Source organism: Leptodactylus fuscus, chromosome 6 (assembly GCF_031893055.1).
Source record: "Leptodactylus fuscus isolate aLepFus1 chromosome 6, aLepFus1.hap2, whole genome shotgun sequence".
In the NCBI taxonomy this organism is placed as follows: Eukaryota; Metazoa; Chordata; class Amphibia; order Anura; family Leptodactylidae; genus Leptodactylus; species Leptodactylus fuscus.
The window spans coordinates 53,415,579-53,442,835 of record NC_134270.1 but is presented as its reverse complement, the minus strand read 5'-3'; the positions used below and the strand labels follow the sequence as shown (position 1 = coordinate 53,442,835).

General features: G+C 40.7%; 1 protein-coding gene across 4 annotated transcripts in view; it reads right to left on the bottom strand.

The window, feature by feature from the left end:
- The window catches only part of PLEKHG5 (pleckstrin homology and RhoGEF domain containing G5), a 214,883-nt gene that overhangs the window by 11,195 nt on the left and 176,431 nt on the right, over positions 1-27,257 (bottom strand). For all 4 annotated transcript variants that reach the window (XM_075279964.1, XM_075279965.1, XM_075279966.1 and 1 more), the window contains 4 exons: positions 7,660-7,833; positions 2,662-2,832; positions 2,065-2,160; positions 24-74 (listed from right to left, as the gene is read on the bottom strand). In XM_075279964.1, coding sequence (XP_075136065.1) covers positions 24-74; positions 2,065-2,160; positions 2,662-2,832; positions 7,660-7,833 — 492 coding nt within the window. The remainder of the gene's footprint in view (positions 1-23; positions 75-2,064; positions 2,161-2,661; positions 2,833-7,659; positions 7,834-27,257) is intronic.

Here is a 27,257-nt window from a genome sequence, read left to right as displayed (position 1 = left end):
TTCTTTTAAGTCTTTGTATTTACCTCACATAATAATCCGGATTCTTGTAGATTTAGCAGACAGCACAGGAACAACTGTGAATAGAAGACATGTGAGATGTCAGTTCTGCCATTGTAGTACAGGATTACGTAACAAACTCTCAATGTGTACAGAAAGTGTATGTATGTTTTGTGAAGGTTCATCACTTACAAGACTCCTCGTTTTTTGTTATGTTGAAGATAGTTGTTAAAGGGAGTATGTCAGAGACAAATGTTATTGTTTGTATAATAAAGAGTTGCACAATTTTCCAAGATACTTCTTGTATCAATTCCTCACAGTTTTCTAGATCTCTGCTTGCTGTCATTCACTCTGTTACATCCAGGGGATAAAAATCTGATCATGATCATGTGATATACTGTCCATGGTCATGTGATATACAGTCGATGATCATGTGATATACCGTCCATGATCATGTGATATACAGTCCATGGCCATGTGATGGACACACAAGCGCACAGCTCGTTACCAGGCAGATGTCTAATTACTGCGCTGTCACTATACCTAGAAGTAACAGAATGACTGACAACAAGCAGAGATCTAGAAAACTGTGAGGAGTTGATACAGAAAGTATATTGGAAAATTGTACGACTTCTTATTATACAAACAATAAAATTTGTTTCTCAATATTGGTCTGAAAGTGGACAACCCCTTGAAGTCCAGAAAGGTTTAAATAGCTTATCTCTTCTTACTTGAATGGTGAGGCAGATCTCTGATCGGGTCTACACCTTAAAGTTCTGACGGGCTTTGAAGATTTAAGCAGAGTTTATTTGGTGGTCATGGAAACCTTAGCAATGGCTATATGTTTTGGGTTGCAGTCTTGCTGCAGAGTAAGGTCAGCAAGTTCTCTCCCAAGTAAAGATTGCTCTACTTCTCTTCTCATTCAAGCTATCTTGAAGAAGCACCAAGAAACGGGCATTGTTGAGAACCACGACCGAAGTGATCAGTCAAGGGAACTTACTGCTGCAGATGACACATCATACTGTACTTACTTCCCATCAACGATGTCCATTAGCTCAAAAGTAACAGAATCCAGTGAGACCCAGGGACACCCATCGGTTTTATTATATATTTAAGGTCCTAGTAAATGTTTTCATTTTTGTACTGTATAATATAATACCGTATATTGTATATGTACTGTATGTTTATTGATCCAGCAGGTACAGAGTTTCTCAAACTGTGAGGTGGGTCTCACTGGCCAGAGAGGCGTAGGTCCCTGACAAAGTCAACGTCAACACAAAGCGAGACTCAAACACAGAATTTGCATTGATAACGTCAGCCTTATCAGTGGTAGAGACACAAGTGGTGGTGCCTAATCCTCCGAGTAGCTTGTACATTCCAGGATACACCATTATCAGTGTAGTCTGTGGCTTTAAAGGCTTAAGGACTTGTAGTGATGTAATACATGTGGTGAGTCTACATGTCCTTCACCCAGGAACACTTCAACTGGATTCTGCTGGACATGAATGCTGCAATCTGGCGACAGAGGTATCATAGACTGGAGGCTCTTCTCTTATGTCATGTCTCTGTTGTGGGGATGGGAATGTTTTGCTGCAAATGTGGAAAGTTTTATTTTTGGAGAATGCTGCTTAGAATTTGGAAAAGGGGGGAGACTGTACCTGCCATTAAGATAGGCAAAGGTTGGGGGTCAATGCTGTTACCAGTGAAGCTTTTTGCATATTTGTATTGCATATGTATGTATATTAGTGATTTATGTATATTTCAATAATATATGTATATATGTGTGCTGTTCTAGTATACTGTATCTGTATATATGTATTATAATTAGAGATGAGCGAATACTATTCAAAACTCTAGTTTTGAATACCTTGCTCCCATAGGAATGAATGGGAGTGGGCGAACTGCAAGGGATTAAGCGCCAGACGCGCGGCCGCTCCCATTCATTCCTATGGAGCGAGGTATTTTGAATACTATTCGCTCATTTCTAATTATAATTTTACTTTATGTATATTAATATTGTGTATTTGTATGTGTATAAGCAAAATCCAGCCAAGCTCTACTACTCACATCTGTTATAACCTTCAGTTTCTTGATGTATGTGGCTTCCGTATAGATCAACTCCCATATGGCCTCCTGCTGGTGACACTGGCGTCTTGTTAAAGTCTGCAGGAACATAGAACAATGGTCAGTATGATGTACGATGTCAGCAAAACCAAAGCCTACAAATCACGTCTAGAATGGAGTCTAGACCAGTAGACTGGGCCCCACCACCAGAACCTCACCGCCTGAGCCTCCCTTCCAGTGTCCATGAATATGTGGGCCTTTTCATGGCTATATTATACACATTTCTAAAGAACCATTGTGAGATGGTGCCATCGGTTAGGACACTGGTTTACGACTCCAGGTCAGAACAATACGCCTTCATCCATGGAAGAATGGGCCAAACATTTATGAAATGAAATAAGACCTGAAGTTTGGAGAAAAGAATGGCCTCTATCTCCACCATGTTTGAATCATGGATCACTGACCATACTTCCATCAACAAGCAACATTCATCATTGTGGGCCCCATGCCTCGGCATCGTCATCAACCCCCAGTGACATTATAATAGCAAGACTTAAATAAAAACCATTACATTATTAAGGTAGATTTTCCATAGTTTACCTCAGGAACATCAATGATTTCCTGCCAGCTGTCTTCAAGGCTGAGATTTGTGTCATCCTCTTCCTCCTCCCAAGAATCCTGATCAAAGCACAACTGTTGAGGAAGTTTGGGAAGTCCGAACACGCTGTATGAATGCAGTTTACTCTCCAATTGTTCCATCTTATCGATCTCCTATAAAAAGGACATCAAGTATTTTTAGAGGTCAGTATAAAAGAAGACATATAGCAAAATGAAGCCAGTTTGTTCCTGGGATTTAAGGGGTTAAACCTACATCCCTGCCTATAACAAAGGCAGAAGTTCCTACAATTGTCCCCAAGTCATTTGAATCTCTGACCCATTCTGTTCCTGGCAGCTGGCAGCATATAAAGGACATCTAAGAACTAGACCATGTCGTATATATGGAAAGTCTGCATTATCCACTAACCAGACTGCTGCTAATGTATGCAAATCAGATGCTAATGAGATTAGCAGGGGGCAGTGACACTTTAGGACCAAGCAGATTCCCCTCTTTGTTCAGCCGTTACTGTGGCTCGTGCTTGGACACTTGGCAAAGCCCATGAGGTTTATAAATGAAAAGCAACAGCTGGAAGCATTGGGCGAGGGTCGGCCGCTGAATGAGGCCCAGACAATTGGAGCTATCTGGACAACTCAGAAATATTAAGAGGGCAACATGATCCTAAAAAGGATAGGAGCAGCCAAGTAATAAAATAACCATCTATCTCCAGTGTCTTGGAGCATAAGAGCATTAGGGGTTAAACCATATGGAAAAAATGCGGAGGGCAAAGGAAATGAAAAAATGATTAAACAAACAGCCTATGCCTACAATATCCTATTACAAAAAGTAAAAATGATATAAATATAAATAATTAAAAATCGACATCTATCTAATTAATTTCTATCTACCTTCTATCTATCTCATAAATATCAATTTATTTATCATACTTGTACAGCGCCATCATATTCCATAGTGCTTTACAGACAGTGTCTATCTATCTATCTATCTATCTATCTATCTATCTATCTATCTATCTATCTATCTATCTATCTATCATCTATCTATCATATAGCTATGGTCTATCTATCTATCTATCTATCTATCTATCTATCTATCTATCTATCTATAATATAGCTATGGTCTATCTATCTATCTATCTATCTATCTATCTATCTATCTATCTATCTATCTATAATATGTGGCTGTTTATGTGAAAAGGGCCCACATTGTCGATATGGAGTTCTTGGTATCATTGTAACGGTTATGGTGTAACATTGTCCGAAACAGCAAAAAATTTTTTATTGAAAGCACAATTGACATATTTTTAAATAAAATTTTTGCATAAAACAAAATTGTGATTTTTTTACCCAAATATGTTTTGGACTATTTTCTCTATAATTAGTATCGACGATCTGGGCCCTTTTCACGTAAACAGCCACATATAGCTATGGTCTATCTATCTATCTATCTATCTATCTATCTATCTATCTATCTATCTATCTATCGATCTTCTATCTCATATATATCAATCTTATAACTATCTTTCTAAACTATATATCTCTATTCTTTATTTCATATCTCTGTAATATCTATTTATTTATATTTATTATGGCTCTCACGAATTATCTCTATCTATCTATCTATCTATCTATCTATCTATCTATCTATCTATCTATCTATCTATCTCTTTTGCTATCTATCTATATCTATCTATCTATCTATCTATCTCTATCTATCTATCTATCTATCTATCTATCTATCTATCTATCTATCTATCTATCTATCTATCATATATCTATGGTCTATCTCTCTCTCTCTTGCTATCTATCTATCTATCTATCTATCTATCTATCTATCTATCTATCTATCTATCTATCAGTGTTCCAATATTCTTCATCAAGAGTGTGGCTTTATTTCATGTGCCATGAAGCCTTTCTGAAGCCTTTTTAATTCTATATTAATTATTTAGATATATGTTTTGTTGCTGGGGGATCTATTCCCCGGTTCTTGATCTTGCAACCACCCATATATATATATATATATATATATATATATATATATATATTTGTACATTGTGCTACTCTTGATGCGATTAGATCTCGCTCTCTACGTGTTATCTGTGGCAGGATGATGTGATGTGTATTCCTGTAAATAACCTCACGCAGCCTCATGAAATCCCCAGCTTTCTTCTGCACACTACAGTATACAGTATGTTGTTCTTCATTAACTCTCTGTGTTTTTAAGAGTGTGAAAAGCTAATTGCATAAAAAAACAGATTTGCAGCCTAAATGCTTTGGCACATGTAACATAAGAATTTCTCTTGGTATAAGGGGTTTTGGGATGGGTGACAAACTCATTCATTCCTCCCAGGTCATTCACACTACAGTGTAAGACACATGTATTGTATTTACTTAGCTGCTATAGACATAAGGGTAATGCAGGGCCTGCGTGCTTTCTCTATGCCTTCAGGCTTGCACGAGGGCCACATTCTAATGTCCATATTTACAGCTGTAACACCTGGACCCCAGACCATTATAGTGGACCACCCTTACAGGAGCTGTCTTATCAGGAAGGAATTTATACTTATATTGACCATAAAGTGTTGTCACATATGGAGGTACCACATGTAATGTCTATAGCAGGGCTTTGCCTGTCACCAAAAAGAGCCTGTATACAGCTTTGCCATAGAGGATAAATTGACATCTTTATATGTGTGTATGTTCTCATGTCCTATCATATACATTATATATTCTATACCAGTCACTTCTATACACAGGCAATGTGATAGGTCTGTCCAGGTGCCTACACTGAGGTGTGACTAGTCATGCTGGAGCGTATAGTCCGGGCGCAGCTGGTGACCCACAGGTTTTTCTCTCACCCTGAACAAATGCTGAGAGGTAAAGAAAACACAGGAATGTTTGTTCTACATGACGGACCCTCAGAAAGCTTTATGAACAGTCTGGATATCTGACCCCTGACTGGTTTCACTTGAAACTTCACCTTGTCACAACGTGTCTAATAGTGATTCACTGGCGGCTTCTATTCCAGATCATTAGTAACCAGCACTGATGGTCTAATACACTGGCACAACCCACCTCTTATTAGCATAACAATGGGCGGCTGGCACATTACTATTAGTCAGATGGTGGGAAGTCATATATACGTTACACTACAGATGGGGTAATAGTAGATGAAAGGCCCTCTAGGCCAATATGTTCTCATCCCAAGGGATTTTACCGTCACTATATTGACACTATGTTATGAAAATTCAGAGATTTATTAAACAAAGTGCACAAGAATTCTGACATGTTTTGTATTGATAAGCTATCTAGAATACTGCGTGCCACATGTATCAAGTGTTTGAGAGCTTTTCCAGCTTGGCAGAAAACAGGTGTGGTCTGGTGGGGGAATGGGCATAGCTTCACTGGAAAGGGGCATTACCTAACTTGTGTCCCTGTGCACCACAAATGTGTCAAGAACATTTAAGCCAACTAATAGTAGGTGTAAACTTAGACTAGACAACCTAAAAAGACACCTGATTTATAAAAAAACGCATTAGACACTTTGATAAATCTGGTGCAGTTTAAGGCTGCGGCTCCACATGGCATAATCGCAGCTTTTTTTGCCGTTGCAGATTTTGCTTAGTTTTTTTTTTTTTTTTTTTGTAACCAAAGCCAGGAATGGATTGAGCAGTAGTTACACTGGGTTCACACCAGCATTCGGCACTCCGTATTAGGTTCTGTCTTCTGCTGGCAGAAGACGGAAACCTGTCATGCCGAGTCCGGCCGTGAGCGCTTTGAGCTCTCCGCGGCGAAACCATTTTTTTTTAAACCAGACACAGAGTCCTGTATGTCCGACACTGTGTCCGGATAAAAAAAAAACGGTTTCGCGGCGGAGCATAAAATGCTCACCGGCGCTCACGGCCGCACACTTTTCAAACCCATTCAAATGAATGGGTTTGAAAGATGCCTGCAGGTTTCCGTCTCCTGCCCAGTTTTGAGCAGGAAACGGAAACCTGCAGAACGGAGTCCCGAGCGCAGATGTGAACGAGCCCTAAGAAGTATAAGAACTTTCTATATATTTCCCATTCCTTTTGTAGACATTCTTGGCTTTGGCTTTAAAAACCATAACAAAATCTGCAACAAAAAAAAGCTGTGTTTCCATAACGTGGGGGCTTGGCCTAAAATTGTCTAATCTCATCTTGCACTGTCTAGATTTTAGACAATATTAGTACATTTATTATGGACAGAAAAATAGATAAAATAATATATAGATAACCGATATATTATACAGATATATGAAATGCAGTGACTGCATATGAGATGATAGATAGATAGATAGATAGATAGATAGATAGATAGATAGATAGATAGATAGATTAGATAAATTATATATTGATATAGAATAGATTTATGAAGGCTCCCAGTAAACCAAATTGTCACTCTTTTTGCATGCAATAAAAAGTCCACTTTGATACTTTGATGACACTTGCTGGAGTGCTGCCCATTTTTCTACTATAGAATAGTTTGAACATTAGATAGATAGATATAGAATAATATTTAGAAAAATACATGATTTGAGAGAGAGAAAGAGACATGATATAAGTTAATGGATAGTATACAGATACAGTATGAGATAGATAGATAGATAGATAGATAGATAGATAGATGATAGATAGATAGATAGATAGATAGATAGATAGATAGATAGAGAATAATATTTAGAAAAATACATGATTTGAGAGAAAGAGACATGATATAAGTTAATGGATAGTATACAGATACAGTATGTGATAGATAGATAGATAGATAGATAGATAGATAGATAGATAGATAGAATAATACTGTATATAGATAAAGACATGATATGAGAGATAGAGAGAGAGAGAGAGATGGAGATAATACATGATATACAGATATATGATATAGAAATAGAGAGAGAGAGATCAAACGTACTAAATTACAGAAATAACAAGCAAGTAACAGAAATATAACAAACATCACCTTTCCAAATGGGCCGGTAGTGCCAGATCCGAAGAAGCCGCTGAATCGACTGGCAGCTCTGTTCTTCCAGGTGTCGTTGTTGGGTAGTGAGCTGAAATTCTGGAGAGAATCTTGCATGGGAATACTAGCATCCCCAAGGAATTCATTCATATTCTTTCTTCTTCTCCCTGGAGCCTGAGCGAAAAGGGAGAACCAAAAACAATATTATCCTCCTTGGCTGACACTATCATCAGTTACACTGTATACAATACATTCTATCATCAAGGTACTATGGAAAGTTGTCATAAGAAGTAATGATATAAGAACACAACACGTCTGTCTTCAGGGTCAGACAAAAGATGGAGCTTGGAGACCTCATACAGGATCCTAATCCCTTCTATTCTAAAGGTTTTCTAAACACTCCAGGTCCTTCTTGGCATCTACATATTGGGGTCATTACTAACCGCAGTCCAGACAATGGACGGAACAAGCAACACTGTCAACTTATCAGGAAGAGAGGACCTTAACCACGGGATGAAATAACAAAACTGGGTTGGAAGGTTTTCTAATTTTCAATCACGAATGTAATAAAAAACAATCTACCATAAATCATATAAGAATATAATTAAAGATCATACAAAATAGATACTAAACAGCGGATACAAATAATATATAATAGAAAAGCAATAGAATATGGTAACAACATAACATAGAAAATATAATAATATTTTTTATTAACCAAATTGCTACTACTACAAGGGTGTATGCAGGCTATAGGAATAATAACAACAATAATGCAAATACTCATTGTTATCAATCCATAATAATAATCAAGATGCTCAAAGATTAACCCTTTAAAGTCTAAGCTCTAAACCTTCTATAATTCCACAAAACTCATTGTAAGGATACATTCTACTGCCTGTTTTACATCTGAAACCCCCCAGTGGTTCAAAACAACCAGACTTAGATACCATAGGACCATATCATGATCTGTCATTGGCTTAACACAACCTTGGGACCGAAGTCTTTAGAATGATGGTAGCAGAATAACAGAAACATGTCTGTTTTACCCACAAACAGCGCCCCACATCTCCATGGGTGGTGTCTGGTATTGCAGCTTAGCTTCATTGAAGACACACAACCCATGGACAGGTGCGGCACTGGTTCTAGAAGAAAGCGGACATGACTTTCTGATCCCAGTACAACCCCTTTATTATGACCATGTGAAAACAGTCTATGTCAATATTCCCACCCCCAAAAAAAATTGTAATGGGGGAAAGTAATTAACCAGTGTAGGGTCCAATCGAACCGCACCCCATATCTCTGCAAGATTTCTCGGGAATAGCAATGCAAATGTAAACGAAAAAAAAACCATATACTAGAATAATACCATGAAACCATAATCCGAGCATATTACCACTGCTGCTCCTAATAATAATACTGTAAATAACATTATCATATTAATAACTACAGGCTCTTTCCTTTACCAGCAATACTGACAAATTCTAATTCTTCACATCAACAAAGCACAAAGCCAATGGCAACTACACCCCATAATAACCCAGAATAACAACAAGTAGCACATCCATAACGTACCCCTATAAAGAAGCCAATACTCACCTCTACCTGTAGCCCGGCTCCAGTAACAGACTCAATACCATAGTGTTTCATGTACAATGTTACACAGCTTCCTCCGGAGCAGGGAATGACACATTTCTTGTCGCCTCTCCTCCCTTACAATTAATATCAAATCCCATATCTTACTGAGAGGAGGATGAAAGTCTTGTGTCAACACTCAGCACAGAGTCAATAGTCAATAAAGCAGATTGCATTGCTGCCCTGGGTATTACTGAAGTCATGGCAATCACATTCCTTGCTCTTTTTCCCTTCTCCTCAATGTGACTCTGTAGCTTTAAGAAAACCAGGCAGAAGATATTTGCATCTAGTGGGCAGGCATAAGTGCGCTGCAGCTGGTGTCATGCCTGTGACTGTCTGCTAATGAGAACTGCTGCCTACAACCTCACTTTAACCCCTTCCAGGAGCGGCAGGGGAAGAAGCTGTATAGCAGGTTTAGCAAGGCAAATGCAAATATATGTATACATACATATATTCTATCTTGAAGAGCTTGTCACTGAGAGAAGTAGTTTTATTATGGAGGTGACCTGAGTACCATGTATTTTCTATAAACAGTGCCACACCTGTCCGCAGGTCATATGGGGTATTACAGCTCAGAAAAGTATTTAACTACTTTAACCTTTTACAGTATGAATGCTCAATCACAGGTTATGACAGTAAGACAAACCTAGTGGTATTATTCAGTACACAGCATTGTCCGCTGTAATACTGAAAGTCATGGAGTATCCCACAATGGAAATTCTAGGTACAGATTGGGCTTGTGGATTTCTATGGGTTCCTTATTACGGAAACATCCAACACGGATTTGTAAAACTATGGTATCCATAAGCCCCTTATTAACACACATTTGTTATTTGAGTCAACCATGGGTGGAATGTAACCACTTCTGCAGGCCTGGGGAGAAGAGGTTCCTCGAATTGGACCAGAAGCCTGGGTAGAGCAGGAAGCCATAAGTTTCCTGCTCTACCACTCTTCGTTGTTTAGGTTGCAAAAAGTTATTACTCACCACTCTGCGCTGCTTTTCTACTCTGGGCATACATGACACATCACATCTCAGTGCCCAAAGCCCAAAAAGAGCATTGAGCAGAGCGCTGAGTAATAAATCAATATGCTCTGTTCCCTCACAGCAGTTCGAAGACACTGAAAGGGAGATTATACTGGGTGGGGATATTGAGGGGGGCATTAAGCTCTATAGGGCAAGCAGAGGGCATTAAACTGTGTTGGGGCACTAAGGACAGGAAATGTAACTGTGTTGGTTATTCATCATTCCATTACAATGGAGATTTCCATTTAGAAACCCACTAAAGCTGAATATTACAAAAAACCTGCAAAAAGTTTGTTACAAACCAACGTATTGAGACTTTTTCACGATTGAGCCAAAATTCCAGCAGAACTGAAAACATTCCAAGGGGCTTCAACCTCCTAGACCAAGTCATTGGGGCCAGTAAAACACAAACAGCAGCCTTTCTGTCCATGCTTACTAAAACAAACATTATGTAACCTAAAGCCAGACAATGTATTGTAGCCTTCACACATCCAGGACAAAGCACAAGCCACAGCTTAGAAATCCACATGTATGTGTCATGACGTAATCCACATATATGTGTTATAATGACAATAACACTGACCATTTTATGGCCCATAAATTCAGATACAAACTGTATAAAAAGAAAAATTCACTATATGACTGAAAATTGAAAAAAAAATTGAAAAAATTGAAAAAAATTTGAAAAAGAAAAAATGACTACAAGGACTAATGGGTGACCTGGGCAACTGGGCATTGGTAATGGGAATTTGCACTATGGAAGCAGATGAACCCAGATCCATCTACATACTCTGCTCCCCTTATTGCTTCAAACCTGTTCCATGAGATGATGTAATTTTCCCAATTTAGGCCAGGGCCCCACGGGACGTAAACACCGCAATTTGCCCGCACCGGAGACGCTGCAGGAAAAATCGTGGTGTTTTACAGTGCAAGCAAAGGGGATGGGATTCATGCGAATCCCATGCCCACTTTGTGGAAAAAAACGTAGTGTGGACACGCTACGATTTTCAAAACCGTTGTGGTTTTGAAAATCGCAGTATGTCAATTATATCTACGGAAATGCCGGCAGCTTTCCCATAGATATAATTGTAACAGAAAGTCCACGGAGGAAAACTCTGCAAACTTTCTGTTGAAGGCGCTGTGGAAAGAACCGCAGTGTGTTCACGCCGTGGTTCTTTCCGCAGCGCTTTAGCGCTGCGATTAAGACCCGTGGGGCCTTAGCCTTACATGGACCAGGACACAGCATTAGGCCACTCTAGCTACATTGGTTAGGTCAGTTTGTGCAGTTTAGATAATTTATAAAAACACATTGTATTAGGTCTTGGAATTACGGCTAAAAAACATCACACATAAAATAAAATAACACAAAATAAAATAAATAAATACAAATAGCGGTGTGCAGGACAGAACTATGCCCTACTTCCACAAAAAAATAAGGCAACATGACAGTAACAACATAAAATATATGAAAGAAAAAAATATAACGTATAACAAAAATGACTTATTCTAATTTTAATCAAAATTATAAGAAAAATGTAATAAATAAAATGCCAAAAATGTGAATAAATAATAACAATAATATCAAGATAATTTCCACTCTAATTTTTGCCACATCGACCCCAGGCATCGATGACTATGTGGAAGCCTACCTTCAAATCATTTCCCATCATCAAGGCTTCGTCTATTACAAAAAGTCGATCCCAACTCCTCCATTCTGAAAGTCTACCCATGGCTGATCCTGAACTGATGGGCTTGTGTTTTATGTGATGAGCACAGATTGACAATTATGGATATTTTGGGGCATATAACAGCGACAAAAACAAGCGATCCAGTTTTTTGAAAAATTGCAAAAAGAAAATACTCCGTCTGTAGAATTAGAGAAGTTGCCTCATATTTGTCTAGTAGGGCTAGATCTCTTCACACTGGTCGGTGGAATGGTAGAGCTGAACATTTGTCCTCCAGCAACATGGACTGTGAGGGCTGAAGAGACTGAGCAGGGGTGATATAGGACCAGGAGGAGTGACCAGTCAGACCTCATTTCCCTCCTGTCACCATTCAGCAAAGTAGATTTCATCAGCTCATCAGTGGCTGACAAAGATCAAAAGAAGTCTGGACTGTGAGTAGGGGACTCTGGGTGGAGGGTGAGCAGATCACACCTCATTTCCTTTTTGGGACACAGGTAAAGATAGGTAAAAGATACAGACAGTGGGGGTTAATTTAGTCATTCTATAATCAGCTCATTATGGAAATTGGTTCATTAGGAGTATTGTGCAGGACGAACAAAAGCAACCCAAAACAAAAACATCTAAAAGGTGTAAAAAAGGTGAAAACAAAAAGTTCTGCTCAATGCAAACCACTTAGTCAATAAACATTTAAGGGACTGGGATATAGAAACTGCTTTCTGGAACATGTCCTAACATAACCTAAGAGTGTTAAAGGGCGTTTCTGAGGATATAGTGAGAAATTTTGCAATTATTTAATGACTTCATTACCAGGCCATTTACAGTGGTTCATGACCGCATGCATTATTGGGTTTTTGGTATATGCAGATTTAAAGATTATAACATGGTTTAGTTCAGTTTATTCTAAGGGTCCATTCACACAGTTATTGGTCGATGATTTTGACGATGAATCCGTTTCAGAATCCACGTGGAAAAATCTCCTGTCCATACAGTTCTGTGGGTTCCACTTGCCTTATTTTTCCACTTTCCTTCAGGCTAAGGCCCCCCCCCCAGGCTGTAAACACAGTGATAAAGCGCTGCGGGAAGAACCGCTGCGTGATCGCATTGCGGTTCTTTCCACAGCATTTTGATGAGAAAAGTTCACGGAGTTTTCCTCTGCAGACTTTCTCTTCCCAATATATCTACGGGAAAGCTGCCGGAGTTTCCGTAGATATTATTGACATGCTGCGATTCGCAAAGCCGCAACAGTTTGCAAATCGCAGCGTGTCCGCACTGCGTTTTTTTTCCACAAAGTGGGCATGGGATTCGCATGAATCCCATCCCCTTTGCTTGCACTGTAAAACGCCACGATTTTTCCCACAGCGTTTCCGCCGCAGGCGGCCGCAAAATCACGGCCGCAAAATAACGCGGCGTATACGATCCTAACTCCCATTGAAATCAATGGGAGCGTTTACGGCGTGCAAAGTCTCACACGCCGTATACATGCTATATCACGCAGCACGTTACATCGTGTGAACACACCCTTATACTGTCATCTGGAAACGTCTTTAATTCTGCATACTATAGTAAATGATCATGCATAAAATCCTACAATATGGGACCGGGAACAGCTATAGGTGCGGTAGTGCATATGCCATTCTATAGGAATTAGGCCTTAGAGGGGTTTTCATAGCTGAAACATTTAGGGTTTATTGAGCCCTAAATGTATCACGGTTGTGTTCCCCACTTTGGCGTGCCCACCAACTGGTGAGATCCTTGTTCCACCAGGTATCCACCAACTTCCATAGACTGAATATGGCCACCATGCCTTGCAGACTGTAGGTCGGGGATGCCCTGTTGGCCCGACCAGCGGAGTTTCCAGAGGTGTCATGCTTTTTCTGTCCTGTGGATTTCCAAAAGGAAAGTACAGTATCTATTTGTATAAGAGTGATAGAATCTACAAGTGTCTCCAGCATTGGTAATACACTGCCACATAATTACTGATGTATCTGATGTATCAATTAGTACCTACAATACAAACAATCATGAAAAGCTGTACAATGTACAATATACAGCACAACCTCCCCCTCCTCACTGTGAAATAACAATAATCCATTTAATGTTATCAGGTACAAGTATCTATAATGTACCTGAATGTATGTGAGTGAATAGAGGATTCACACGTCTACTGATGGCTCATTGTGTCCCTCTATCAATGGAGAAAGGAACTAGCTATTAAAAATACCAATTGCTGCCTCAAACCCAATCTCATTGCTATCCACTATACTGCTTTTCATCACAGACTAGGATCTTTCGCCTAGGATTAACATATAATGCAAAGCACAGGACACTACTTATCCTACTTATAGATCACTTCCTCTGAAGATAAAAAATCAGTAAATATAAGTCCGTGTTTTGATCTTAAGAAAGTTGGGTGATCATGAATACAGGCATCAATGTATAGTGCTAGGCCAGGGTCCAGCAACCTTCGGCTCTCCAGCTGCTGCGAAACTACAACTCCCAAAATGCTCCATTCACTTCCATGGGAGTTCCAAGAACAGCAGAACAAGTATGCATGCTGGGAGTTGTAGTTTCACAACAGCTGGAGTGCCAAAGGTTGCCTACCCCTGCTCTAGGTGTACGTAGGTAGCAGTTGTACCCACACCCAAAGGCCCCCTGCTACAAAAAAGAAGTTAGTATTTAGGGTGCCCTGATAAAGATTACACACAGGGGTCTTACAGAACAAGGCACAAGCCCCAGAGAGTTCAATCGTTTAACTCTGCTACATCTGTATGACATAATATTCTATTTTTTGTACAACACAGCCAGGTTCCTGTTAGGATGTGCAGCTAATCTGGGCGGACGCCAGACTTACACTGTAACGACAAACAAAAGGCGACAATCTGATCCATTTCACGCTCCTGGTTACTGCATAGTGTGGACTCCAGATGTCTAGTCCTGAAGACAACAGAGCAAGTAGGCGGAAAGTCAACAGCCAACAAACATGGCCCCCTGCAGGGCAAGTGCAGCACTAGTTACCCCCATATGGTTTGCTTCACCACAAGTAGTCACACAATGTTTATCTTCAGAAGTTCCCCTTAAAATAACAGTAGTTTATTTTTACACTTTAGGGGGGGTCAGATCTTTGCTCAGCTGGCTCATCTCATTGAATCGTGTTTGTTTGCTGAAGTCTATCCTCTATAGGCAGCATGTAAGGTGGTCAGAGACATAATACTATAACGAAGAGAAGTGCAATATTGTGGCAAAGAAATAATCCAATGGTAGGACGGGGCAATTTTATTTGGCGTTTGCATAGGAAAATTCAATTCTACTTTTTTTTTACTTTCGTGTGAGCACAAACACTAGTGCAACAAGACTAGTAGTTGTATTGACAGCTGTCACTGAATCCGTAGACTTAGGGGGAGTTCACACGGCGTATACGTGCCACATCACGCGGCACGTTACTCTGTGTGAACTCCCCCTTACATTTGGTAGTATATTGTATAATGCTCCCTATAAACTTTATAACTGGTCTTCCCAACCTCTTCATACACATGCACACTCAGTTTGGCTGACATTCATTTTATTGATAGGATCACCTCCATGTACAGAAAGCAGGTACATGGAGAAAGTGCACAGATACTGTACGTGATGAATTAAGTTAAATTCTACTTTCTAAATGCTACTCGCATCCATGACATCACTCCCCCATGAGTGACATCACTCTCTTCCTGATATAAATTTTATCTGACATCACTGCCCTCCCAAACACAAGATTTGACGTCACTACAAATATATGAAAAGTATATAATAATTCTCCAAGTCTGCTGAAGACTCCACTGCCAAAACCCCCATCTGCCTTCCATGAACACTATTATCTCTCATCTTGCACTCGCCTCAATGGAGCAGATGGTTTGTTACCGGCTTCTTGTACAGAGATTGTCACAAAGCTTTGTCACTTCTCCTGGTCCCTTGAATGATTTCCCTATACACATTCTCACATCATCATTTGGAAGACAAAGGATTCTGCGTGGAGGCAGCTGCTGGGAGAATACAGCGCAGATTACACTGTCATTACCATCATCATCACCATAGAAGAAGAGCAGCAAAATACTGTTTTGCTATACGTAAAATGAACTAAAAGGGCCTAAAACCCTCAAGTCGACAGCTTAATATAATAGTCCAGTGGCGTTATAATGAGACAGGTTGATATCAGTCATATATGGATGTATACGTGTCTGCGTGATTTCAGCACCAGAGAAATGTGAGATAAAGAAGTGATGTGGGGGTTGGGGCGGGGAATTTGGTGGGCTCGCTGTCAGTCATCCAGCTGAAGAACACCACACTCAGATTCTCTCTTTGGCAGAAAACAGAAGAACAATAGACTACTTCCAACTGTACAGTCAACGGATATGAACATAGACTGTGGGTGTAATGTCTTTTTATGTATGTATTTTTTGATAGGATAGGGTTAACCGATCACATTAAGGACCAATCACCAATCAAGGTGATTAAGTTAAAGGCCCCACTTAGAGGGCTGCAGCAAAAAAGCGCTGCGTGTATGCAATGTGGGGCCCAACCTAAGGGTAGCAACTTAAGTGCTCAAATGCAATGTATTGACCCATAACTAGGGCATGATGATCATGTAGAGATGGGCCTATGACCCCTAGACTTGAGCTTCATCAAGGTAAAACTGCAGGTAACATTATGTTACGTGACCTCATTTTATATGGGGAACTTTTGGCCATTGCAAGAATTATGAAAGATTTTAGTCCACCTGTCCCGTGGAGCGTAGGCCTTAAAAAATGGGCATTTTTATTCACTGTCACGGTTACATAAAGAAGAAAATGATAAATCACTATTGGATTTCAGGCTTCTTTGTGGCTAATGGACACATGATCTGAGCTGTGATGATGCTTGGCTATATCCTTTCTAGAACTGTTATGTATATAAACATGGGGGCACTTAAGATGAATGCACAGGTCAGTGGTGCTGGAATGCCAGCTAAACTACAAAGGAAAGGTCTCCAAAAAAGATAAACTGCGCTCAATCTAGCGAATCAGCTTTCCCAACGAAAAATATGTGAAAATCACAAAAACATATAGTGTGTAGGCCGACAGCGGTGTGGACGCTCAGTGGGCTCAGGTGTATATACTATACAAACAACTCATGCAGTTGCTATGGGGCTTAGGTAAGGAAGTGGACCCAAATTTTCGGAGCGCTACCCCCCTTTCTCACACACTTTCTGGTCCTTATCCACAATCACAGCAAAAAACTGTTGGTAAAACAGCCCAATTATATGATGGACCCCCCTGTCCTGAAATGGTGAGGTGCGGTATTTATCACCCTAGCACTTGGCACACAGGACCAATTGAGCTTGGGGAGGTCAATGCCCCTATCGAGCATAAGGCTATTGGAGGGCACTAAGATTGGAAGTGTAAGAGGTGTGATATCAGGTTAGAACAGGAGCAGGAGCACCCATTTAAACATATAGCAGGCTTAGGGTTTGGTGGCATTAACCAGAAGGGCACCATATCATTTTATTGTTATTGCGCTCCCTAAGCTTTAGGTTTAGACCTGATTGTTGTAAGGAATTGTAATTTTGGACAATCCTTTTAGTGTGCCTTGCTGTGTTCAACCACATGTATATAACACATGAGGATGCTGAGTCTGTCTGGCATGTTGGTGACAAGATTTTGAGCAACGTAACAGGAAACCCGGAGCCCACCGGCTCTGCACTAAACCCATTCTTACTTAATCCCTGGGGCCAAAATTTTTGCAAAATGTAACACAGATCTGTAAGATGCTGCTGGAGTCAGGGCTAGTGCTGTTATTGTCTTGCAAATTAGATGACAATGAGTTAACAAGTGCTGCTATAGCAATGCAAGGGCTGAATGAGGGCATATGGGGAAATAAATTACCTACATACTTGGCCTGAGACTCAATATGACTCAAGTCCATCAACTACCAACCCCCATTAAATTTTGGTAAGATGTATTTTGGGGCTAATCGGATGGTTTTATGGCGGTCTCTCTAGGGCAGGGGTAGGGAACGTACGGCTCTCCAGCTGTTGCAAAACTACAACTCCCAGCATGCATACTCGCTCTGCTGTTCTGGGAACTGCCATGGAAGTGAATGGAGCATGCTGGGAGTTGTAGTTTCACAGCAGCTGGAGAGCCAAAGGTTCCCTACCCCTGCTTTAGGGAGAATTACAGTCCTGCAATCACTATTACTATTACTCCAGGGTTCATATGTCCAATGTGGGTCCATCATAGACTACAATTAAATGTGTTTTCCCCATGGAATATCAATAGGATATACTGTATAATGTATGTATGATCATACGGTGTAGTTGCTAGAACCCCCTACAATCTATTTCCTGCTGACACACTCCCTTTAAGAGTATTTTGGATCCCTATGTATGTTCTACATCCCCCTTAGGCCCAGCACTAGGTACTGTATAGCACAATTACTAATGGCTGTCTGAAAATTCTCCTTTATAACAGCGGCTGATGTTGGATGGTAAATGTGGGGCACATCTTTAGACTGTCCATTCTAAAGCTTGTTAAGACAACAGCTATCTTGCCTGACATATACACATATATGTTTTTCAGATCCAGACCACTGTTTTCTGATATTGACTGAAAATGAAGAAAAGTACACAGTAACCAGGATTACACATACCGCTCGGTGTTTACCAATATATTACCCTCCGTTGTATGAATGGATAACCTTTAGCCACAATAGACCTTGTAGAAGTCATTATAGAGCAATTGTGGGCAGCTTTTAGTAAACCAGCACAGTCATCAGCGGCTCCATTATCAGCCTCGCACTACATTGCTCGGATAAGCTACTTTGTATTATCTGGATATCAAGGTAAATGAATCACAGATTAATATGCACCTATGTATAACTGCACATAACACATGGACTATGCGAAAGCCAAACTGCGCCAAAGACAAGGCCTGATATACGGTGGTAGAAGAGAATGGGCGATTGCCCCTTTTGTCGGTCACACAATGCAGACCTGTGTAATTTCAATACATACATCATAGAACTAAAAGTCTTAGTGTTCATGGAAGGATCCTGGTGCTCAAGAGTGTACCGAGAAGACAATAGTATAATATATTACTTGTGCTAGGTGGAGGCATGGTGATAAATTTTGCACTAGGGTAAGTTATATCTCTGAAATCCAACATATACATGAATTTTATATCTTAAAGGGACCGTCTCAAAATCGGGATGCCCTTAGCCACAGCAGATAACTGCTGCAGACAGTAGCTCTTGCTTTAAATTATTTGCATTACAAGGTTACCTGCAAAGTTTAATGGAACCCATTTAACTCTTTGTATTTCACCATTTACCTAGTGTCTCCTTAAGGATAACACATACAACTATAGGTTCCAAGATCTATATATTCCACTCACTGGGACAATGGGACAGTAACTGTAATCCTTGACTATCCTGCTGATTCCAAGATGATTGGCATGTATCCATAAGCGGAACTGTCACATCCCCCATAGAACTTCCTGTAAAAATCTGTTTCCTTATTAGGGAGTCTGTTCTAGAGATAGATGGATGGATAGATAGATAGATAGATAGATAGATAGATAGATAGATAGATAGATAGATAGATAGATAGATATGAATTGGAGGTGTATATCTTGGCCTGTACCACCTACTGAAAGAAGTGGTATTTTTTGCTATGGAAGTAAGAACTATAACACTAAAATCTAAAGAAGCATTGCATAATACTTAAGTACATTAAGGACATTCTCTAAATCATACTTCCTCTAGGTCTACCAATTTTTTTTTTTTTACAAAAAGGAGTGGTTCACTTTAAGAAGACCCATTCAAGATGGCATCCTCCATTTTGTCAGTTTAGGCCTAAATGCTGTGTAATTCATCAGCTAAATACACAACTAAAGAAGTTTTATCAGCCTAAAACCCAAAATCAACGTTGCAAAAACACAGCTGACAAGCTTCACCTTTGGCCCCAAAATATATGTAGAATGACCATGATTTATTGACTTTCCCTTTAAGGCAGGTAACTCCACAAAGCTTGCTTAATAACAGCGCACGTCATTAAAGGATTATTCTAATGATCCTTACTTGATCAGCCCATGCAAAACACCTATTACATGCCACAGACAACTTGACCCAATTTCTCTTATACCTCAGAGTTCTTGTCTAATATTCTGTCCATAGATGAAGATTTCTTGAGGGGTTGATAGGGTACAGTTCCATATTGAACACCCTCAGGAGTCTTTTTCTTGGCTGAAGTCTTGGAATTAAAAAGTTGGATTCTTGCCGCCACTAAACCAGCAGCCACCACCAACTCGACATCATTGCCAGTTCCAACAGAGGGGCAATAATTCAGAGCCGTGACGCTTTCTCCAGCAAGGCTGTAGGTCTTTCCTTCCTGTACATACCAAGTCCTGGTCCATAGACCCTTCATTTTTCAGTATTAGATTTAGGAAAATATAAAATAGATGAAGACCAAGGATATCAACCTCTCCACCAGGGTGCAAAAAAAAGTCAAGGGTTAGCCAAATTTAGCCATTGAGAAATCTCAAAAATTGGAGCATGTTCATATACAGCTGCTCGTGTTCCCAGCTCTGGCGATGTAAATGTAACCTCCTTGGCATATGACTGCCTGTGTCAAGCAGCACTTATTGCAATGACTAAGGCTTTATGAACATGATTCACCTTTGATACTTTAGCGCAGGAGGAATCTACTGACAGGTATATTGGGTTATCTTCCGTGAACACAATTAGAAGTGCTTACAGTATATGTTGTGATTGTCATCTCCCTGGAGACCTGTTTATGGGCTTACTGATAAACCGTATCCCTATTAGAAACCTGTAAACTGTATCTCTAGACTATACCTGTAAACTATATCCCTATACCAGGGGCGTAGCTATAGGGGGTGCAGAGGAAGGCGTCGCTACTAGGCCCCAAAGGTCCTTCTGCCATATAAGATATACCATTATTCTAAATGGTACAAGGTACACAGGGCCCCATTATAGATTTTGTATGAGGGCCTAGGAACTTCAAGTTACACTGAAGCTAGTTCACAGTCTCTTCTGGATATGACATCCGGGGCATTTCCCAGTGCATTGAAATCCGATGGCCTCTCAATATCAGATAGATAGGAGTCCAGTATTGATGATCACTTGACTTAAGGGGCCATGGTATTCTGGTTTCTCTTTCATTGTTTACAAGGCACAGCTCCATACTTTTGGCAGTGGCTGTACTTGGTGTTGCAAGGCGGTTGCTGACTGGGATTCAGCAGCAGTGACCTGTAATACCAGGCCAAGCCAGCACCAAGAGTATGGAGATGTGTTTGGTAAACAACGTAACCCTTTAAGCCGGAAGCTGCTGTAGTGGACATGGAGGATGAGGCTTAGTTGACATGGGGGGGGGGCATACGGGCAGATTTTGGCCATATTCTGACGCGGGAAGCCACGTCAGAATATGGTCAAAATCCGCCTGCCACGACTTCTGACAGTCACGGCACTCCGGTCCGGCGTAGGCCCAAATGAATATGCCTAGTCAGGAGCGTGCTGCCGCAAGGCAGACACCATGGCTGAATCAGCCACAGATTACGCCTGAAAAAAGGGCAGCTCACTTCTTTTTTCCGCTAGCAGCATGTTGCTGCTAGCGGAAAAAAGAACGCTAGTGGTCTCCATAGTCCACCATTGTGAAGGGGCGGATTATGACGTGGATTCCGCATTGACGTGGATTGTGAGACTGAATCCGCCTTAAAAAACATCTCCCATTCAGTTCAATGGGAGTCAGTAGCAGTTTTTTCCTGTAGCTGAAAAAAGTGACATGACCTATCGTCGGTCAAAAATTGCCTTAAAAAACCCATTGAAATAAAATTAAAAAAAACGCAAGCATTTTTAAAGGGGAGTTTCCAGGTCCAAACAGTGTGCTGTGGCAAAAAAAGTGGCAAAAACCTCAATGAAAAACGCAACAAAAACTGCTTCATGTAAACAAACATGTCAAAAAAAGTCTCCTAATCTTTGAAGCAGATTTTTTCCGCCTGCAAATATCTGTGTGTGAACATATCCTTAGTATTAGAAGTGGCGCAGCAATCCATCCACTGTACATAGTAGTGGTTCCAGCAAGTTAAATGAATAGGAGAAGACTGCACACACTACAGTATATCTGCTCCAGTTTCTGCTGCCCAAAACAGCCTTAGACATGGGTGTGAATCCAGGAGGGATTGCCAGTGGTCAGAGGCCAAACTGGCGTCACCCAGATTTCCCAAAAACCAACAGACTTCCTTCCCCCACTCACAAGTCAAATAGTAAGTACTTGTTCCTGAACATCTTTTCATTCAGGAAAGCTGGGACAAACCCCTATGAAAGCAGTACTGACAGCCAAGTTGGTAACCTCAGCTTTCGGAAAGAGATGTACCAACTATCTAGGAACAGAACCCACAACAACTTAGATTTACCACTAGTGAATTGTTTTATGGAAATCTGCACTGTGTAAACTGTGACACAAGTGACGCACAACACACACAGCGAGACATTTCTCAGTGGAGCTCCATTTGTTGCAAATAGGTGCTATATGTTTCCAGACCTCATGTCATGTTGTATACCTCATGTCTGAAGTTTTCTGGTTACAGTAAATACGGTCTGGTTTGGTTAATAACTTTGTCTGCCCCCCTTCCCCTCTCCCCCTGGTTTGTAGGGTCTCTGGTGCCAGTTGCTGTCATTTAAAGTTACAGCAGAGTTATCAGAGCTGTGTCTTGTAAAAAGCCGTACAGATTTGTGTCTGTGACATGTCCAGGACAGATTTTTATCTTGTAGTAGACCTCATTCACTGACCTCAAGAAGACATCTGGAAATCAGGAATTGGTACATAAACTATATTGGAGCTTTACACTACATAGGAACATCTAGAAAGTAAATGACATTATATTACTTGGTGTAACATACGTTTTACACTCTATATAATGCAAAGGTCATCTGAATGTAAACCTAAAGAGCCAAAGTTATTGTATAATCGTCACAAGTATCTATTCTGTTAATAAATATAGATCTAAAGAGGAAACAGATGATATATATTCTAGGTTTACATTGTTGAAGTGTAGCCGTGGAGGTGCAAAGCATACAAAGCCTCTAATGTCTAGGAATCTATTATTTCACATAGACAATTCAGAGTTAATACATTAGCCCCCTATCCAGGATCCTCATCTTTTACCCAGAGCAAGAATCCAGCATGTACTAGAACAATCCATCGGGCCGGAGATTATCATGAGGGCTATACCACTTCTGTGGCATAAAATAGTCACAAAGTGGTGAAATCTGACAAAATGGCCTGGCCCTTTTTCCAAAAGTGTGCAGGGTAGGTGTTGGAGGAGTAAACACTGGTGCCATATTCAACATCATCATGAGGCTGGCATAGATTTGCAGCTAGGTGCATGGGCGCTGGCAAGAGTAACCTCATCATGACCTAAACACACCCTGGACTCACACAGGGGACATCAATTCATGAATTCCTTCCCCATTGCTTACTCGGTTCCATGCAACTGAATCTTCAAACTGCTGACCCAACTGAGAGGAGATGTAATACTGTGCAATCAATATTATATTACAGCGCCCTCTGCAGGTGATGCAGATGTGAACTTCTTCACATATAATACCCCCCCCTCCCCACCGAAGCTTTTACGCTATCATTGTCGAATAACCATGTAACGTAAATGCACAGGAAAAATGAGAGTGCAGAATGACAACTCGTATCCTAAAATGGAATATTGCCATCTATTGGTTAAGCCTTCATGAAAATAATGATACATACACAGTGCTGGTTAAAATATTGATATTTTTGTATTACTTTATTTTTACATTAACATACTAAAGATTTAATATGTCGGCCTAAAGCCTGAGATTGCAGTTCTGGGGAGGCTTCATGGCAATTACTTGTCCGTCTATCTGGTGAGTTCGGTATTATCATAGGGATATTGTATGGATCTTATTCACCACCCAAATCAATGCTTACAGCCTACATTAATGTGCCCCTCAAGCTGCCCCTAGTTTAATGTTCCCCTCCAGTTGCCCTCAGTTTAACGTCTCCTCCAGTTCCCCATTTTACTGTCTTCCTCTCCTCATTTTACTGTATACTGTCCCCATTTTAATGTCCCTCTTCATATGCCCCCAGTTTAATGTACTCCTCATATGCTCCACCAGTTTGTCCCCCCTCCATCTGTCCCACAGTTTAATGTCCCTCTTCATCTGCCAACGTTTAACCTAAACACTGATACTCACATCTGTTCTCTCCCCTGCTGCTCTGTCTCAGGTCTCTTGTCCCAGAATGTTCAGGGAGCTGCAGGCGCGATATGAGTGACGTCATAATAATAATAATAATACATTTTATTTATATAGCGCCAACATATTCCGCAGCGCTGTACAATTTATAGGGTTCAGATACAGACATACATAACAAAGAACGTCATTTCACACAATGGGACTGAGGGCCCTGCTCAAAAGAGCTTACAATCTATGAGGTAGAGAGGGTGACACAAGAGGTAGCAGGGGCGGCATTGCTTATACAGTGTTCAGACAATTTTGTGCATTAGGAATTGTGATAGGCTTGTCTGAAAAGATGCGTCTTTAGTTTGCGTTTGAAACTGTAGAAGTTGGGAGTTAATCTGATTGTCCGGGGTAGAGCATTCCAGAGAAGTGGTGCAGCTCGGGAGAAGTCTTGTATACGAGCATGGGAGGTTCTGATAATAGAGGATGTAAGTGTTAGGTCATTGAGTGAGCGGAGAGCACGGGTTGGGCGGTAGACAGAGATGAGGGAAGAAATGTAGGGAGGTGCGGCATTATGGAGAGCCTTGTGGATGAGAGTAATAACTTTATATTTTATTCTATAATGAATAGGCAGCCAATGTAGCGACTGGCACAGACCGGAGGCATCGCTGTAGCGTCTAGCCTGATAGATGAGCCTGGCCGCTGCATTCAGAATAGATTGTAGAGGAGAGAGTTTAGTGAGGGGAAGACCGATTAGTAAGGAATTACAGTAGTCAAGGCGAGAATGAATCAGAGAGACAATAAGTGTCTTTAGTGTATCTCTGGTACATAACATCACGCCTACAGCTCCCAGAGCGGGCATAGTGGTGAGGCAGGGGCTGTCCGCTTGAGCTTCACCACTGAATTCAACTCATCTGTGTCTTTTCTGAACGCAGATGAGTTGAATCCAGGACATACCTCCCACCAACCAGGATTGCGGGACAGGACTTGGAATCCGGAAGTGTTCCGCTGAATCCGGGACAGTTGGGAGGTAAGATACTGCCCAATAAAGTTGAGGGTCATAACCACTAGTGCTTGGCTTCTGATTTGAGTGCCTGTTCGTCACATGACTATAGCAGATTAGAAGACACATAGATTATATAGAGCCGGCCATACTGTAGTTTATATCCTTTATCGCTGCTTGATATGTGTCAGCTCCAGCAGTTCCTGTTTACAAGTGAATGTAAGTACATAACCTACCTGTTATTATTATACTAGTCACATGTAATTAAAGCACGCTTGCTATTTGGCCTGACCGCACCCACTCAATGCTTCATTAATAGGATTCTCTTATAGAAGCCAGACGGCATAGTCTGAGATTGTGCCCCATTCAAGAGCACATCCGAAATAATCATTTAATAGCAACATCATACCATCAGCTAAAAATGGTGAAATTGCCCATTGGGGCCAATGTATGTGGGTGGATCATTTGAATGGGACTATGTTCTTATGTCATATGTAAATCATTGTGTGGGCACAGTAATGCTAGGTTCACACTAGCGTTTGTCTCTACATTGTTCAGGTCAGCGCAGGGACCTGAATGACAGCCAGCCTTTCCGCTAAAAAAGCGGTTACCCGCAGACACCATAGCCCCCTCTGGGCAGGACTTTTCTCTCTGCCGATATTAGATGGAATCTGTGAACCTAGAAGATCTGATCCTAGTCTTAGAGGGTGACTACATCTGCATGAGAGGATCATAAATGCTTGTTATCACCTTATGATGTGACAGTGAAATACACATATATATGGCGTTAAATCCGATAACAACACCTTAAAGGTTTTACTTTTTTTCCCAGATACTATGTCACATGACTCTATGGGTTGTTTCTCATCCTGCAGCTCAGTTCTATTCCTTTGAAACCCTATAGGCCCATTTACATATGGAAAGTGTGAGTAGAGATAGGTACCATCAGAATTGTAGATTTTATTCTCCAGATTCAAAGTCTATGAAGAAAAGAGCAAAAATATGCAACATCCATTCACAAGCTGCGGACTGACACTCTGCACATCAAATGATGTTATGTGCAGAATCCGCAGCATAAATCATATTCACATTGCTTGGACTGCAGATTTCTGAAGCCAAATAGGTAGTGGAAAATCTGCAGTGCATCCGCCCCAAGTGATCAGACCCTAAAACTGTGGATGATCTGCTGGACATTCTTCCTACAAACATAAAGCACAGCAATGTCCTCTGTTAATAGGTTAGTGCACGTTTCCTACAACTCCAGTCCTTGGAAAGGCGATCAGCAAACACATTAAAGACTTTGCAGCTAAGACTGAGCAAACCAATTCCGGGGAGCGTCTGTCTTATGTCCACCCTAATAACCTGTCCTTCAAATAAACAGATGATAGGGAGAAGATTTACTATGACGTCTGTACTATGGACCCACAACAACTAAAACTGAGCATACAAAGCATCCACAGACTGCCCTCTGATCCCATTAAAAATAATGTATCCAAATCAAATTTTATTTAGACATAAAGGATATAAGGCATTTGGGGTATCTGCTCCCCCTTTTGGGTTTTAGGACATAAGTATTGTGCATGGGTTCACAGATTAGGTAGAGCACCACCTAGTGTCAGGACGGCATTGTGCATGTCATACTGCTGTATATTATGGCAAGGAGACTGACAACCAGTCATTCCCTAGCCTGATAACAGGGAACAATAGATTACTTCAACTGTACAGCAAATGAACCTAGCATGCACTGTAGTTATAGTGTCTCTTTATCATATAAAGAGGCAAATTAACCACCCACTTCATTTAAAATATGCTATATCTACACTCTATCCTATTCATTTCCTGTACAATGCGATCTATATGGGTGGAGTAACTAAATGGAAGGAACAAAGTCCTAGGGCAAACAGCTACCGTATATATCTGTATGTATTCTGCCATCAACCTAGTGGTACAACCTTGTACTGTGTACTGTGGAGCAATAAACAGGATGACAATACTAGCGGCATATGCC